At 44.0% G+C, this 15,123-nt stretch overlaps 1 protein-coding gene across 1 annotated transcript in view; it reads left to right on the forward strand.

Moving 5' to 3' along the window:
- The first annotated feature begins 1,015 nt into the window (after positions 1 to 1,015).
- Positions 1,016 to 15,123, forward strand: part of APCDD1 (APC down-regulated 1) — a 28,071-nt gene continuing 13,963 nt past the window's right edge. Inside the window, exons 1-3 of the mRNA XM_057397459.1 lie at positions 1,016 to 1,173; positions 10,431 to 10,614; positions 11,959 to 12,490. Coding sequence (XP_057253442.1) covers positions 1,116 to 1,173; positions 10,431 to 10,614; positions 11,959 to 12,490 — 774 coding nt within the window. The 5' untranslated portion in view covers positions 1,016 to 1,115. The remainder of the gene's footprint in view (positions 1,174 to 10,430; positions 10,615 to 11,958; positions 12,491 to 15,123) is intronic.

The following is a 15,123-nucleotide window of genomic DNA, read 5'->3' on the forward strand; positions in this document are numbered from 1 at the left end:
TTCTCAAGGGAGTTGGAAGGAATCATCATTGTGTGTATTTCTTTTTAACCATGCAGCGATTCAACACTTCAGCTTTGTTAAGCTGTTCAAAGCTCAGCTATGTTGATTTTCTCAACACTTCCTCCAATTTGTACACATTTTTAGTCATGAGGCCTTCCACCTGAGCCCAGGAGTCCAAGCACACACTAGAAAACATGATGTCCAGAGGACACCACAGGCAAAAGCCTTGCGCTTAAATTGAGGCATGAGTCACTCACATGTACAACGTGAAGTCCACGCGTGTTTGCATGATCAGGTCCTAAGACAAGACTAAAAAGCAAAACTAATCAATACCAGACACGCGAAGAAGCGTTCAGGAGAGTGCAGCACCGAAGAGGGAACCTTGGCGTTTACTTTTATCTTCTAAAACGCCTGACTGAGGTGGAAACCATAACCACACCGAGGTTTCTTTTCGAGGCAAGGACGCACTCCAGCTTTCCTCCTCCCCAGCTCACGGCCTCAGCGGCGAGCACCTGCCCACAGGGCAGCGCGATTCGGGCACCCGCATTTCCAGCCCTGCTCGGGAGCTGTCCCCGCACCTGAGGACGGCTCCATGGCCCCGCACGCCCTCAAACACCTCCTCCACCCCCTCTGGCACATCCTCCCCGCCGCCCCATCTCACCACACGGCCTTCCCCCACTATCAAGCCCCCGCGGGGTCCCATTCCTTCCCCGTGGGAGCGGTGCCCGGCGGGACCGCCCCCCTCCCCGCCCCGGGAGGAGTCCCAACCTCCCGACCCCTCCTCCTCCTCCTGCTGGAAGGGGAAATATGAAGCGGAGCTGCCGCCGCGCTGCGTGGAGACGGCGAGGGAGGCAGTGGCGGTGGAGGGGGTATCCTCGGCACCGAGCGGTGGCTGAGCCGGAGCGCTGTTGGAGCGGTGCGCAGGGCGGGAGCCTTAAGGAGCGGGAGCGGCGGTCCCCGGCCCCGGAGGGTGCCCGGCGGTGCGGGCCCCGCCAGCCGCCTGCCCCCCAGCGCCGGGCCGTGGGCTGCCCGCGGCGGCGCTGAGGCGCGGGCGGCGCGGCGGGAAGCGGCATCTGGGGCGAAGGAGCTGGGAAGGGTCGCGGCGCGGCGGGGAGATGTCCGCCCTGTACGGGATCCTGATGAGATACCTGTTCCCAGCCCTGCTGCTGCACGGTGAGTGCGGGCCGGAGCCCGGGGACTACGCGCTGTGCGCCCGGAGAACCGGCCGAGTTGCGGGAGGCAGAGGGTCGCGGATGTGTGCTCTCGCCCGACGTGGCTGCGGGAGCTGGGTCCCGTTTGCTCGGGAGGAGGAAAGGTCTCTATGGATGCCGAAGCGGCCAGAGACCGGTTCGTTCTCCCTGATCCCCTTCGTTGTCGGTACCTCTTCGCACATCGTGGGGGTGCGGCGCGGAGCGACACCCAGCCGGGGTGGGGGAAATCACGCAGGAAGCGCCCCGCTCCGCAGTTTGGGTCGGAGGAGTTACGTTGCACTCTTGTAGCTGCTTGGACGGAGCAGCTGGTCCGGGCACCTCACACAGAGATGTTTTACCCACCTCCGGCGACGGGCTGCTCTGACGAAGGCCGGGGAGCCTGGGCGAGACATCCCGCGGGACCCGCGTTTCACCTGCGGGAGGGGAAGAGGGGTTTGCCATGGAGGTGTTAGCTGGGAAGCCTTTGGCGCAGGGTATGCCGGCACCGGGTCGTGTACCCAACTACAAACGTTTTGCTGAAGAGCACAGAGATTCTGGGTGTCATTATGCCCAGTCCTGCTGTGACTTTCAGCTTAGCCCTAGGCTGACATTTCACTGAAACTCCACAGTAGGCAAAATTTTAGTGAGAAAAGCCAGCGTGTTTGAACTTAAACTTACAAGTTCTGCTTGTAAATCCGTATTTAGGCACTCTACACAGATAACCCATCTTTCCAGAAAGCCAGTGCCCCTCGAGAACTTCTGAAAAGGAGGCTATTTAATGAGCTGCTTAGATATGCCTAACATTTGGCAGCCAGATTTGAAAACTCTGGGCACGACATTGTTCTGAAAGTGTGTCAGTCTACTCAGTTACAGCATCATTTCGAAGAGTGTTCCTGATTCTGAAGCACTTTGTAGCATCCAGCCTTCTTCAGTTAAATTTCTTAGGACCTCAAGCTAACTCATAAACCTCTTTTTTTAATAACTGTTACAATGCGAGTGACCTACATGGATTCAGTGTGAGATCTGTGAGCTGGGGAAAGGATTTCAGAGCAATTCCTGGGGTTGGTTTTGTGGAGCAGGGATTGTCTCTCCCTGTGTTTGTACAAGTGCTAAGCATACAGATGGTATTTAATAAATAATAAAGAGCATGGGCTTCTGATTGTGTATTTTGTTTTGAGAAAGAAAGAGCAGGAGACCCTGTGTCCCCAGGAGGTGGTTTTATACCGGTCTCACAGCTCAGCCGTGAAATCCGGAGAGCACAGAAACGTGTGTAGCTGAGCCAGACCTGCCAGGACGCCAGAGGTGTTCTTTAAAACTCTGTGATCTGAGATGTAAAAGTCGAAATGGGAGGTTTGAAGTTAGAGGGCAAGGAGAGGAGGTGTAATTACAGGGTTGGACTCCCCAGCTCATCTGCTTGGAATTACAGAGCAGAGCTGAACCCTGGCTGGAGCAGGAAACAAATCAGGGCCAGTGATCAGATCAAAACAGCAGCTGCCAAAAGAGGATGAAGGAGGAAAATCATCTATTTCTTCCATCTGCAGTTGCATTTCACCAAATAACATAAACTTAAGTTCATGTAGAAAGAACTCGGCACCTTGTGTATAAAGACAAGCAGCTCAGTTTGGATCCAAGCTTCCAACGGTGGGAAACTACTGCCCTCTTACAAACTTGAAAATGACATCAGTGGCATATAATGCATTGAAATCTAGCTTGTCTAAATGTATTTACCCCGTTAGCTTTAACTTGGCCTAGAGCTTTTCCCTTTGTGCTATGGAGTCACTAGGAACATACTTCTATTCATACTCCTAGTCAGTGGCTAGCCTGAATATGTAAGAATAACCAGCAGTCCCAGGGGATCACAGTGTTAAGCCTCTTTACAGCACACAATGTTTTCTTTTGCATTTCTATTGCACATGGCAATATAAGGGTTAAAAGTGAGCGAGTGTGTGTGGGTGGTTGAGGATTTTTACGGCTTAAAGCTTTATAACACAAGTTAAAATGTCCTGTAAGGCTAAAGCTTCAGCTTTTATTATGTGGAGAAATGCCTACTTTAGCATCACTGAATTGAAATTTGGAAAAACTTGTCTTCAGTAATCAAAATAAAACCTGTACAGTGTCAAAAAAAAAAGAAAAAAAGGGTTTGCAGCTGGAAGTTGTCCATTATCACTGTTTTCTTTGCTTAAACAAAAAGCCACAGAAGTTTCAGATGTCAAATGCTAAGATCATTCAGCTCCAGAAAAAGTGATTAATAGAGGCTATGGTCAAGTGGATTCAAAACAAATTTGGCTAATTTCACTTGTAAATGTAAATTTTTTACAAATACAGATGCTCAGAAGAAACTTTAGGGTATTTCTGATTACATTACTGTTAGAGTAATGAATTGGAAACTTTAAAACAGTTTGTTGATAATGGAAATAGTACGAATAAAGATAATAAAGACAGGACTGCTAGGCTTTTCAGAGAAAAACTGTTTATGCTTTAAAAGTTCTCTGGCAATATTGCTTAAATTAGTTACATGAGTGCTTTATTTCAAAATCCGTTCAGGACAATAGTAAGTAAAAGTATTGGAAGATATTTATATCTGTTAACCATAAAATGGGCAAATATTCTGCTTCATGCTAGAGGCATATGTGGTCTGTTCCCTTAGAAAATACTGCATTTGGAAATTTGGAAGACAATAAAAAGAGGGGAGGACACATTGCTTAGTGTAAGTCTTCTGGAGTTTGCAGGGAGAGTTAGAAGATGGACTCAATCTTATTCACAATTGTGTCAGTGTACATTTAATTTCACTCATCTCTGTCATTCGACTGTGGGCTAAGTGTGGTACCATATAGGTTTCATGGATAGTGAGGGCGATTTTTGCTCTCTACGTGACATCCGTATGAGGTAGGCTGACAAGCAGTGAGGCCCAAAACTAGCCTCAACCATGCTGAAGGCAAATATTTTCAGCTATTCAAGGCAAGGCTAGTACTTTATTACTGATGGGATTATACACAGGAAGATCGTTTACAGTTGTCTTTATGCAGACACAAATCCCATCTGTGCTGGGGGCTATTCCACCTGAATAAATGCCAGTGCCAAGGTGTGGGTGGAGGACAGGGCAGAGGTCTTCAGGCTGTGCAGCAGATGTCTCTGACAGAGAGCAGATGTTTCCTCCAAAGAGGGCAAGACCAAACTACCGCCAATATTGAACTGTGCTTAGAGCCCAGTGCTGCACCCGTTCGTGCCAGTGGCAGAGTTCCTAGTGCCCTGAAGGGAGGTGGGTTTTAACCCTTTGGGGTGTCATAAGGAAGCCCATGCTCCAGGCAATGGCGTTTCACCCTCCACATGTAGCAGTAGTCATCCCAATTAGGAGACAAACTTCAATTTAGCAGAGGTTATGGCTGTGTAGCTGCTTGGCTTTTAGTTCTTTGACCTCTTCCAAGATGGGTCACTAAGTAAAGACTGAGCTGTAAGATAGCAGAGAACCTCAATGGTGGGCCTGTCAGCCTTAGAGGAGATACTTTTTAGCTGTTCCATCTAAATATACTTTAGATCTCTCTTCAGGATCTTCAGCACTCTGAAACATTGGAGTCTCCTTGAAAGCTGTACCTGTAAACTCTGTATGCCCAAGAAAAGCAACAGGTACATGTGAAAGGAAATCATTGTCCCGTCTGCTTCCATGGCCATAAAACTTAGCTTTCCTTTCCCGACCCTTTTGTTTGCAATAGCTAATTTAGGTTCCAGTCCTGCGAGAACTCTTTGAAGTTTCAAGTGCAGGGAAAACACTGGTAAACACAGACTGAGGCTTGGAAACAGGACATGATATTCTCCATAGCAATTATGTAAATTTGTGCTGAAGCTAAAAGCCTGTCACAGGCATTATCTAACGCTGTCCCACATCAGGACAGAGAGTAATCCAAATATCTATTTATTTAATTGTGCAGGGCAGCTGCCCAGATAAGGAAAACTATAAACTTAATCCAGCCAGTTATTCATTATCTGTTGCAAGGATTTTTAAGTTTCAAACAAGTTCTAACTTGAAGAGTTTGCTGCAGAAATAAAGCACGAATGTTAAAATGTTTCTATCAGAGATGAAGCCATCACATAGTTTGAACTTGTACTATCACTCGAGCTTGTTTTAATTTGTAATAAAATTGTGTGCTTCTGGATTTACATTGCCACAAGTGAAAGAAAACATGAAGTGGTTTCTGCTGAGCAATCCTAATCTAAATAAAAGGTTTGAACCCCATTTTCAGGTAACATTTATTCTCCCATTTAGCAAAGGGTGAACCTGCTGATCACCTAACAGCTTGGAGTCTGGTTTGAAGCACTACACTTGGACATGGTGGAAGTCATGGTTTACATTCTGGTAGAGCTGTTCATTAAACTGATTAAGCAGTTTATTTGCATTATACTTTTGCAATCTGTCATAAAACAGAATTTGGCCAGGAAGTTTAGGCAGGAACTAAAAGAATTTGTGTTCAAGCACAACTCTACTTATCATTATCCGTGTTGCAATTGTACATTATTTGCATACTATTTTTCAGAAAACCAAAACATTTATTCCAACATCTTGCAGTTTTTTGCAGAAATGTTGGCAGAGATCTTTGTCATAGCCGGTTTTGAAACATGTTTTAGGTAACGGGCTGCCAACAGATTGCCCTTTCAAGATTGTTATTTCACTCCCAGCTATGTGCAGAAATCTTTGACGAATTTGAAAGTAACCTATCTTCCCTTAACAATTATTTTTATCTCGAATGGTTGTTCCCACATCAGATACAGGTTTATAGGTGAATTCCCACATCAGATACAGGTTTATAGGTGAATTCCCACATCAGATACAGGTTTATAGGTGAACCTGAGAGCCTGAATATCTTATCTGATGTAGTGTGTGCTCCTATCCATGTCTTACCGGAGTGGCAGCTGTGCAGACCGCCACTTTCCCACTCAGATGGATGTTGCATCTGCCCCTGTAAAGTGTGATCTGTGAGGTTCTGGGCTGGGATCCCCTGCTAGCCATAGCACCCCTTTTACTGTTTTCAATTCGTTTGGTTCTAAAGCTGTGATCTACACTGCTAGGGCTTGATTATGAAAGAGAAGCTGGATATCAACTCATCAGAAAAAGCATTTCTTTTGCTTTGTTTTTCTAGCGGGCATTTCTGATGGATTCTGGAGTTTTCCTTTGGGGCTTGCTTCTTTACGTAAACTGCCAACATGTGGTGGGTGATACAATCTTATGACCTCTGGTCGTGGTGTAGCTAAAGTGAAAGCCAACCAGAGGCTTCGCAGAGTTTGAGCCTTGTACAAAGGTTGTTTTTTGTTTGAAGTCTGCCACACTTTTCAGTAGTAACGTGGTGGATTTTTTGTATTTTTTTTTCTTAACAAGTGGGTAAGATTCCTTAATAACACACAAAAATTTGAAAGGCAGTCAGCTGGAGAGACCCGAGTTACTCCGCTGAGCCTGAGATACTTACATGGCGTGTTATGGAGGTACTGAAACCTACCATCTGTCTGTGCTGTAGAGAATAGAAGACTTGGAACTCTTTGAATGAAAGTAGTGGCTCCAACTATGTTGTAACTGCATCTAGGCTCCAAAGCGGGTTTTAAAAGAGCCATGAAATTCTTTTCCCAGTTTCATGAAAGCACATTTTAACCTTGAGCCTTCCGAATTTAACATGGCCAAATGGATCTTTTAGAATTAGAGGCATCATCCCTGCAAGACCTCAGTTTTGCAGAACACCTCACTGTGCACTGCCAAGGATGGAGCGGGGGGACACTGCACTGTCCTTGAGCACCCACTGCTAGGAAAAGCACAGGGAGACAGTGTTCAATTTACTGACGTGTGTGGGAAGTGTATCAACAGTCTTGGTATTTGATCTTCAGATGGTATAAGAGGAAGTTATGGCTCCTTTGTATGGTAGTTATATGTACATTAATACATCAGTAAATTCAAAAGCATTGAAATGATTACTTGGTAAGAAAGAAGTCTGAGCTAAATTATTTCTTTGCCCCAGCAACACAAATGTAGGTAAAGGTCCCATTGCTGTCTTTTAATTTTATGCCATAATTCATATTCTGATATTCATGTCCTATTTGTTCATGTTGCCTAGTAGGTATATATTTTCTACATCCCTTTTTCTGTCAGCAGCCTTCCTTATGTTCTCATGCCTGTCTTGATTACCTGAACTTGTTCTTGTCTTCATTTGTCTCGGATGGATAGAGTCCCAAACAAATACCGTCTTCACAGGTACTGATCTCTGGGGCTGTCGAGGCAAATCTCCCTTCTGCCCACTTTCATTTGCAAGTTGCAGACAGAATTACACACATGTGACAGGGAGAGCTGGGACCCAATTGCTTTAGAGCTATATCAAAGAAAAGACACTGTATAATACCACATAAAGTTTGAATCCTTTTCAAAAAACCCTTCTTTTCATTACTTCCCCCAGGGAATAATTGGGAATGTATAATGTGGTTACTGCATTTTCTCCTTTGATATGTGCATATCCAAGATGGTATCCTCCCACAGAAGGATTTTTGCTTGGAGAAATGAAATGCCCAAGTACATTCAAATAAATAAATCATGCATTTTTAAGTGTGTCTGCATTCATGAATCATATGACATGAGCTAAGCAAAATACAACTGCTTAAAAGCAAGTGGTATAATAAATATGCCTTGAAAATAGCCACTTGAACCATTTCAAAGCCTCTTCTTAATGGCAAATTTCAAATGCTTAACAACTTCAACTGGAAATGTAAATTTTCAAAGATTTTTTCATTGTGAGATAATTTGTCTGCAAGAGACATACTGTCAGCTGTATTTAAAATTAGTAGCTCTGGGGAGTAGTGGAGTCACCATCCCTGGAAGTATTTAAAAGATATGTAGATGTGGCACTTAGGGACATCATTTAGTAGTTGGACTTGATGATCTTAAAGGTCTTTTCCAACCTAACCCATTCTGTAATGGCTACAGCCTCTGCCAGGTACCTTGCAGGAGGTCTCTCTTCTGACCTAAAAGATGCTCTACCCCATGGACAGGAGTGCTAACTCCGTTTCAGAATGAGGTGCTGAAGTAGTGTGGGCTTTTTGAGTGTGTGAAGAAAAGCTCTCAGTCACTAGCTGTGATTCGTAACTACAAAAATACGTACACTGGTAAGCTAAGCTCACCAGTACCTGGCTGAACTGGTTCTCCTGGTGGTGTGAAGACTTGTGATATCCACCCCATACCCACAACGCTTCAGATAAACCAAATAAGCCCAAGTTTTTGAGAGTGTCGAGTACTCCAGGAAAGACACAGCATGGCACAGCGCTGCTGTGCAGAGATGCTGCCTTCAGCACAGGAGGTTGTACCTCTGCGTACATGAAGCACTGACCCTATCTAGTAAAATCCTGCTTCTCCAAAGACATAGCTCAGTCTGAGAAATGGTATCACCACAACAGCTTCACCCTGCCAGGGCCATACCATTTCCCAAGCAATAATGTTTCTGGCTGCGGAACAGAACTTGTTTGGCTGTAACATGAGTGACTCTGCTCAGCAATGTAGAAGTAGCTGAGAAGCCTTGACTTCCAGAAATGGAGAAGTACTGACCTCCTGAAAATCAGGCTCTTTTAACGGCATCTCAGATGGCATGCTCAAATATCAAAGCATCTCTAGTATTTATTACCCTTTAGAAAGTAAAGCTGTAAATTCTCATTCACATGCAAGAATTGTATGTACCATGCAACAAAGCTACCAGATTTTCCAGTAAAGACTTTGTGAGGTTGTATTCACTGATCTCATTAAATCTTGAGATCATTCAGTAGTAAGCACTGCTTACATTTAGGTATTTATTGTATTCTTTCTGATCATTCTTTATCCTGCCTAACAGATAAGTCCTTGCCTTTGTTTAGCTTAGGAATTGATATTTTTAAATGGTTGACATGTATTTATATTTTTAGCAATGCCATTTTCCCAGGTGTTACCCAAGTTTCTTCCGGAAGATCTAGCCAACATAATGAATCACCAATGCCATTCTCTTTTTTGCAATAGGAAATGGCAAATGTTTGAAACAGTGTCTACTAAAAATAAATAATACTGACTTTCTTGTAATTTCTGTAGCGATGCTGTGTGCTGCCCAAGCATGTGCCTAAGTATTAGATGGGGACTGGGGAATAAAGCGTAGGATCCTGTGTTAAGCAGCTCAGCACAGTGTAGGGTTGTCCCATGCATGGTGATTCCCAACAGACCAGTTCCTAAGCTGCTTCAGCCAAGAAGGAACCAGAAAAGACGGGGTGAATCCCAGACCCTGCCCCTGGGAGCATGTGTTAGGAATACATCCCTCTCCCAGGACGGCTGCCCTGACTTCCCCGGCACACAACCAGCCCCTTCACTTCACCCTGTATTCATTTTCTATCCTGCTGGTTCTTAAATTCCTTCTGGCAATGTAATACAGTTTTCAACCCATTATGTAAGGTTCACGTTTGTCACCTTTTAACCTCTGGATGTGTGTTTTTCTTTTGATCCGTGTTTTCCAACATATCTAAGAGAAGGCTGTGCCTAAAAGAGTAAAGACTCATTCCTTCTGAGGCTACATATTCATTTTGTTCAATTAATACTGTGAAGAGAGAGCGCTGGTGAGTTTTGTATGTATACATTACTAGAAACCAAAATGACTGTGTGCTGGAGATATAATCAGCTTTTGAAATTCCTTTTCGCCTTTAAAACAAAAATAGCAGAATCTGGTCATCAGCAGATGACTGACCACCTCAGTCATTACAGAGGCTTCCTGCGTGCAGAGGCTTTGCTTTTAGTGTCTGGCCTTGGCTTTAAAGAGTAGTCTTTATTTGCAAGTTTATTATAGACACGTTCAAATTAGAGGTGGGCTGAAACTGCAAAGTGTATGTCTGGATCTGGATGAAACTTTCTGAAAGTTTCAAGGTCCAGGTTTTTGATTGTCCCAACCAGAGGTTACAGAGGTGTCTGTACAATTCAGGTTCAAAGCCACGTCTCCTGGGTGTGGAAACGCAACACTTCTGTTAAAGCTCTTTTCCCCTGTGTTTCTCTTAAAGCAAATTTCTTTAGTAGTTTTTTAGTGGGCTGACAGAGAGGGAGGGCTTCCCAAGGAATTTTTTTTTTTTTAGATGATAAAAGAAATGCAAACAGTACTTTCCAAGACACAGAATGCAAACAAGCGTCACTCAACACATGATGTTCACAACCTGCTTTATCATGTTGAAGGCCTTCTCAGCAGTGTCTCATGATAATTATACTTTCTTTCACAGGGCTGGGAGAAGGTTCTGCTCTTCTTCATGCAGACAGCAGGTCCCACCCTCGGTCCTTGGAGAAGAGTGCATGGAGGGCTTTCAAGGAGTCACAGTGTCATCATATGCTGAAACACCTTCACAATGGAGCCCGGATCACTGTGCAGATGCCTCCCAATATTGAGGGACACTGGGTCTCTACTGGGTAAGGAAAGCTAAAACAAGACGCTTGATATATGTGGAAGAGAAGAGGGGAAGGAAGCAGAGAAGGAAGGATGAATATTACCACTTTAAGCATTAGGGGGAGTATTTTCTTTAACATGTTGATGCTCTGAATTCCAGATGCTTTCTATATATTTATGCATGAAAGGAGGAGTGGCATTATGTACACTAGCCTAGGATGCTATAAAACTGTCTTGATGAACCAATTTATAGTCTGGCATTTGAAGAGCATGCTGTGAAATATCTTTAAATCTCTCTTTGAATAGGAAGGAGCCCAACAAGTTGCCAGAATGGATGCTTATTAAAACATAACATTGTACTATCTTTGACTACGTGCATTAGATCCATTGAATGGGTCCTTGTTTTCAGAGCATGTGTCTAGCACAGGTTTTACTAGCAAAAGAAAATAAGCTGTATTTCACCTGTTCTGTTACTCCCTATACATGATGACTTATAATTCAGAGAGCTGTTTTGCTTCCTGTATCTCAGCAGGCAATATTCACATGCTTACTTGAAGTGGCTTGTAGTAGGAAAGACTGGGGTTTTTAACAGAAAACAGTGTATTTATGCTAACCTGTGTGGATGTGAAAAGGGGGGGAAAGTTTGAAGGCACAGAAGGGCCTTCTACAGGAAGTGGAATTTAACGGCCATTTACACCTTCAGGGGGAAAAAAATATGGAGGGGGTAGAAACAGCCCACCACAAAACCTGAATAATGCGTGGTCCAAATTCAAGCCAAATAGAAGTTCTGCATTAGCAGTCAGAAGATTGTATTAGCTGCCACCCCTGTTGAAATTTTGAGTGGAAAAGCTGAGGGCACAATTCAGCACGTCCTGTGCAGACCAGAGCTGGAGGAACTTTGCTAGCGGAGCTTCTACAGCAGCAACAAGCCAGCTCTTTGTACTTGTTCTGTGGATGTTTGGCATTTCGCTTTCTGATGTTATCAGCCCTTTTACCAACCTACTGTGCAAAAGAGAAGAACGGATGTTTAATAAGCTGCTACTTTTTTTCAGGGAAGAATTGAGTCACATGGTGGTCCCAGACAAAAATAAAAGCAAAACATTACTCAAGGTATTTAAACCTACAAAGATGAAACCCCTAGCTATGATCACCGTAAAGCAGTATATTAATAACAGTGTTACAGCAGACGAAATCATTGGCAGCCCACAGATGCCTAGTTCCTACTTAATCCCCATTCCTGCCAGAGGGACATTAGTCCCAAGTGTCTCTGTGGACCTATGCAGGTTTGCTCAGTCTTGTAATCTGTAGTGCACATGATGTGCCACCTTGCTAAAATTTTGTTTTCACCATTTTGTGTCTTCCCACAGCTGCGAAGTTAGAGCAGGCCCAGAGTTCATCACGAGATCTTACAGGTTCTACCACAATAATACATTTAAAGCCTACCAGTTTTATTACGGTGGCAATCGCTGCACAAACCCTATCTACACATTAGTTGTACGTGGCAAAATACGTCTCCGACAAGCATCCTGGATCATCCGAGGGGGTACGGAAGCTGATTATCAGCTACGCAGCATACAGATCATATGCCACAACGAAGCAGTAGCCAAAAAATTAAGTGAGTTGGTGAACCATACGTGTCCTGGATTTATACCAGAAGATAGTCCCTGGGAGCAGGATGTGAGCTATGATTTGCTGAGAGAAGAAAATGGCTGTGAATGCACCAAAGCTCTGAATTTTGCCATGCATGAACTCCAGCTGATCCGCGTGGAGAAGCAGTACCTGCACCACAATTTAGACCACCTTGTGGAGGAGCTATTTCTTGGAGATGTTCATACTGATGCTACTCAGAGGAGGTACTATCGGCCCTCTAGTTACCAACCTCCTCTTCAAAATGCCAAGGTACGTGTGTGTATATATGCCCTCTTTTTAAGATACTAGTGACAAAGCCCATGTTATTCAGCTCCTCTGAGTCAGTGCATTAACGTAACCTAAAATGTAGATGTGCTTCTCATACAAGCCTATATATAACTGCAGTCTTACAGATGATGCAGCCAATTAACAAAAAAATCACAGAATGTATTTTATGGGGGACCATTTAGCTGTGGTTTATGTGACTGCATCAGATATGCAAAAAAAGTAGCCTGATGAACTAAAGTCAATAGAGGCCACTCTGAAGATGGAATCAAAGGCTCCTATGCAGAGGAGGGAGTGGTTGGCTGAGACCATGGCTGTAAGCTAGCAGCTGAGAAGAAATCTTCATACAGGACTTGAGAAAGGAGAAGAGAAACAAGCATCAGTGGATGCTTGTATAGCTGCAGGAGTGTCAGGAAGTGAGGCAATCAAACTGTATCAGCATATTGAAGTTGTGTGATCCATAACCTGAAGAGAAAAAGAGGAAATTAGAAGGTAGGCACATGAAAGGAGCAGAAAGGGGAAAAACTGATGGGCTGTACAGGTCATGGATCCAGATGCAGGCACACACATTAATAAAATGAAAAACAGGTGAATTTCAAATGGGGCTCTAATTCCATTTGATAATTTGGTTGTTAAAGGGGCCTCAAAGTGCCCCCAGCTTCATTGGGAGCTGATCGACCCATAGTAAGCTAAATAAAAATCAAACAGGAAGAGCAGACACTGTTGGCCTCTAGCAGGAGGGCTGTCTATAGATCTTTCCTGGTGACATTTCAAAGGCAGACGGCGATTGGAACCACATTGCCGGGTGCCGCTGCCATTGGTGTGCTCCAGCTGGGCGCTGCCGCAGCATCACTTCCAGCTAATGGGTTATCACCATTTTTAATCACCTCATCACAAACGATTAAAAAATCAGCTACAGCTTATCAGCAATAGCAGGAAACACAACAGGGGAGGGGAGAGTTTTGATGAGAAAGCCTTGGCTTTCCTTTCCATTCAAAGCCGTCTGCCCTGGGTTGTGTCTGCCTCCTTTGAACATCAGATTTCAATAGTTCTGGACTTGATGTGATCTGCTTTTAATCATTTTAATAGCCTCGCCTAGGGATAATTTTAATCCATGGTCACCTCTGTGTCTGCATGAAAGCTGTTGTCATTTCTGTCATGCTTATGCTCTCTTCAAGTGATCAAGGACAAATTTGAGTTTTCTTTTTAAACACATTTCCCAAAATGGAGTTGCAGCAGCAGCACATGAACCACAGCGTGTTCCTCGTCAAAATTTTTCTTTTCTTCAATTAATTCAGGCAAGCACTTTGACTATGTCTTTGCTTATTTGGGAGTGAGAGTTCTTTCCTAAATCTCTTCCTTGCAGGTATCTGTAGGTACAGACTACCTGGCACTAGACATATGTCGTACCTGTAGAAAATATTGTAGATCTTTTTCTGACCACATGAAACAGAGACAAAATCTTGATTTAATTCACCCTAGCTGATTATTTTTTCTGGTCAAATCTAGTTGTCTTATCTAGTTGTCTTACTATGAACTGATAGATAACATCGGAAATGTTTACACTTCCACTTTGTAGTAAGTTTATTACAGTCAGAATGATCAGGGGTACTATCAGCCGGTTTTATGAAAGTAAGAGATTTGTCCAGGTATGCTGTAATTTTTAGGACACATTGATAACAACTTTCCTGTTTTCTTCTGCTACTGTAGCACCAGTTTTGCCCTCTAAACTATAATGCATCTAAAATATAGTGCTGAAATTTAAGGGATTGAGTCTTTTAAAAGAGGTCTGTTTCTTGAGCCAGGTTAGCTAGATAAACTGTGAGAGCATGGAACCTCTCAGTTACGTTCACAAAGCTCATTATTTCAGGCATAATTTGATCCATTCTGACCTGAGTGGGTGACATCTCTATGTGGAAAATAAGAGCAGCCTCAGCCTGCCTGCCTGAGTCACTCTGCATGCCATTATCCCTCAGTCCCACATGTCCAGACAGGCAGTTCCTGCCCAGCGGTATCCATGTGCTCCAATAGTAAAAAGCCTGCTGTGTGGATCTCAAGGGAAGTTTCCCCATCATATATTTACAAGAACTGGTGGAGAACAAGCCGATCAGCTGTCCGTTTGTATTCATGAATACCAAATGAATACCAATGAATACCAAAGACGATTCTTGGTAGCCAGGTCTTGTCAAAGGCTGAATCTTGAGGCTGAATTTATGACTCTGGAAGCCCATTCGTAACAGTACTAATGGCTACAGAAAGCGCTGTTAGTATAGAAAGCAAAGGTTAACTTTGAGTACATGAAAATATGTACACATTCCAGCTCTTTGTGATGAAACCACTGCAGTTTGATAAATGGGGGCCCCAGGTCCTGACTTGCAGGCCACTGCTCAACTCTCAGTTTGGCCAGTTACGACTTCTGACAAGTTACATTACCTCTGTTCCTCCTCCAACCATTGCCTGCATGGTCTGCTTGGCTCCCTCAATGCATATATACAGCGTCTGGATTTCCGGGACACCAGTCTCAGCTAGAGCCTTCAACAGGAAAAGATGCATAGGTTTAACGCAAGTTTTAAGTGTGCAACAGCGCAGCTTCTTTTTGTGGTTTTTGGTAGGTTCCT

The sequence above is a fragment of the Pezoporus wallicus genome, unplaced genomic scaffold (assembly GCF_028554395.1).
Source record: "Pezoporus wallicus isolate ANWC-B61680 ecotype Strahan unplaced genomic scaffold, APGP_CSIRO_Pwel_v1 contig_227, whole genome shotgun sequence".
NCBI lineage: Eukaryota > Metazoa > Chordata > Aves > Psittaciformes > Psittacidae > Pezoporus > Pezoporus wallicus.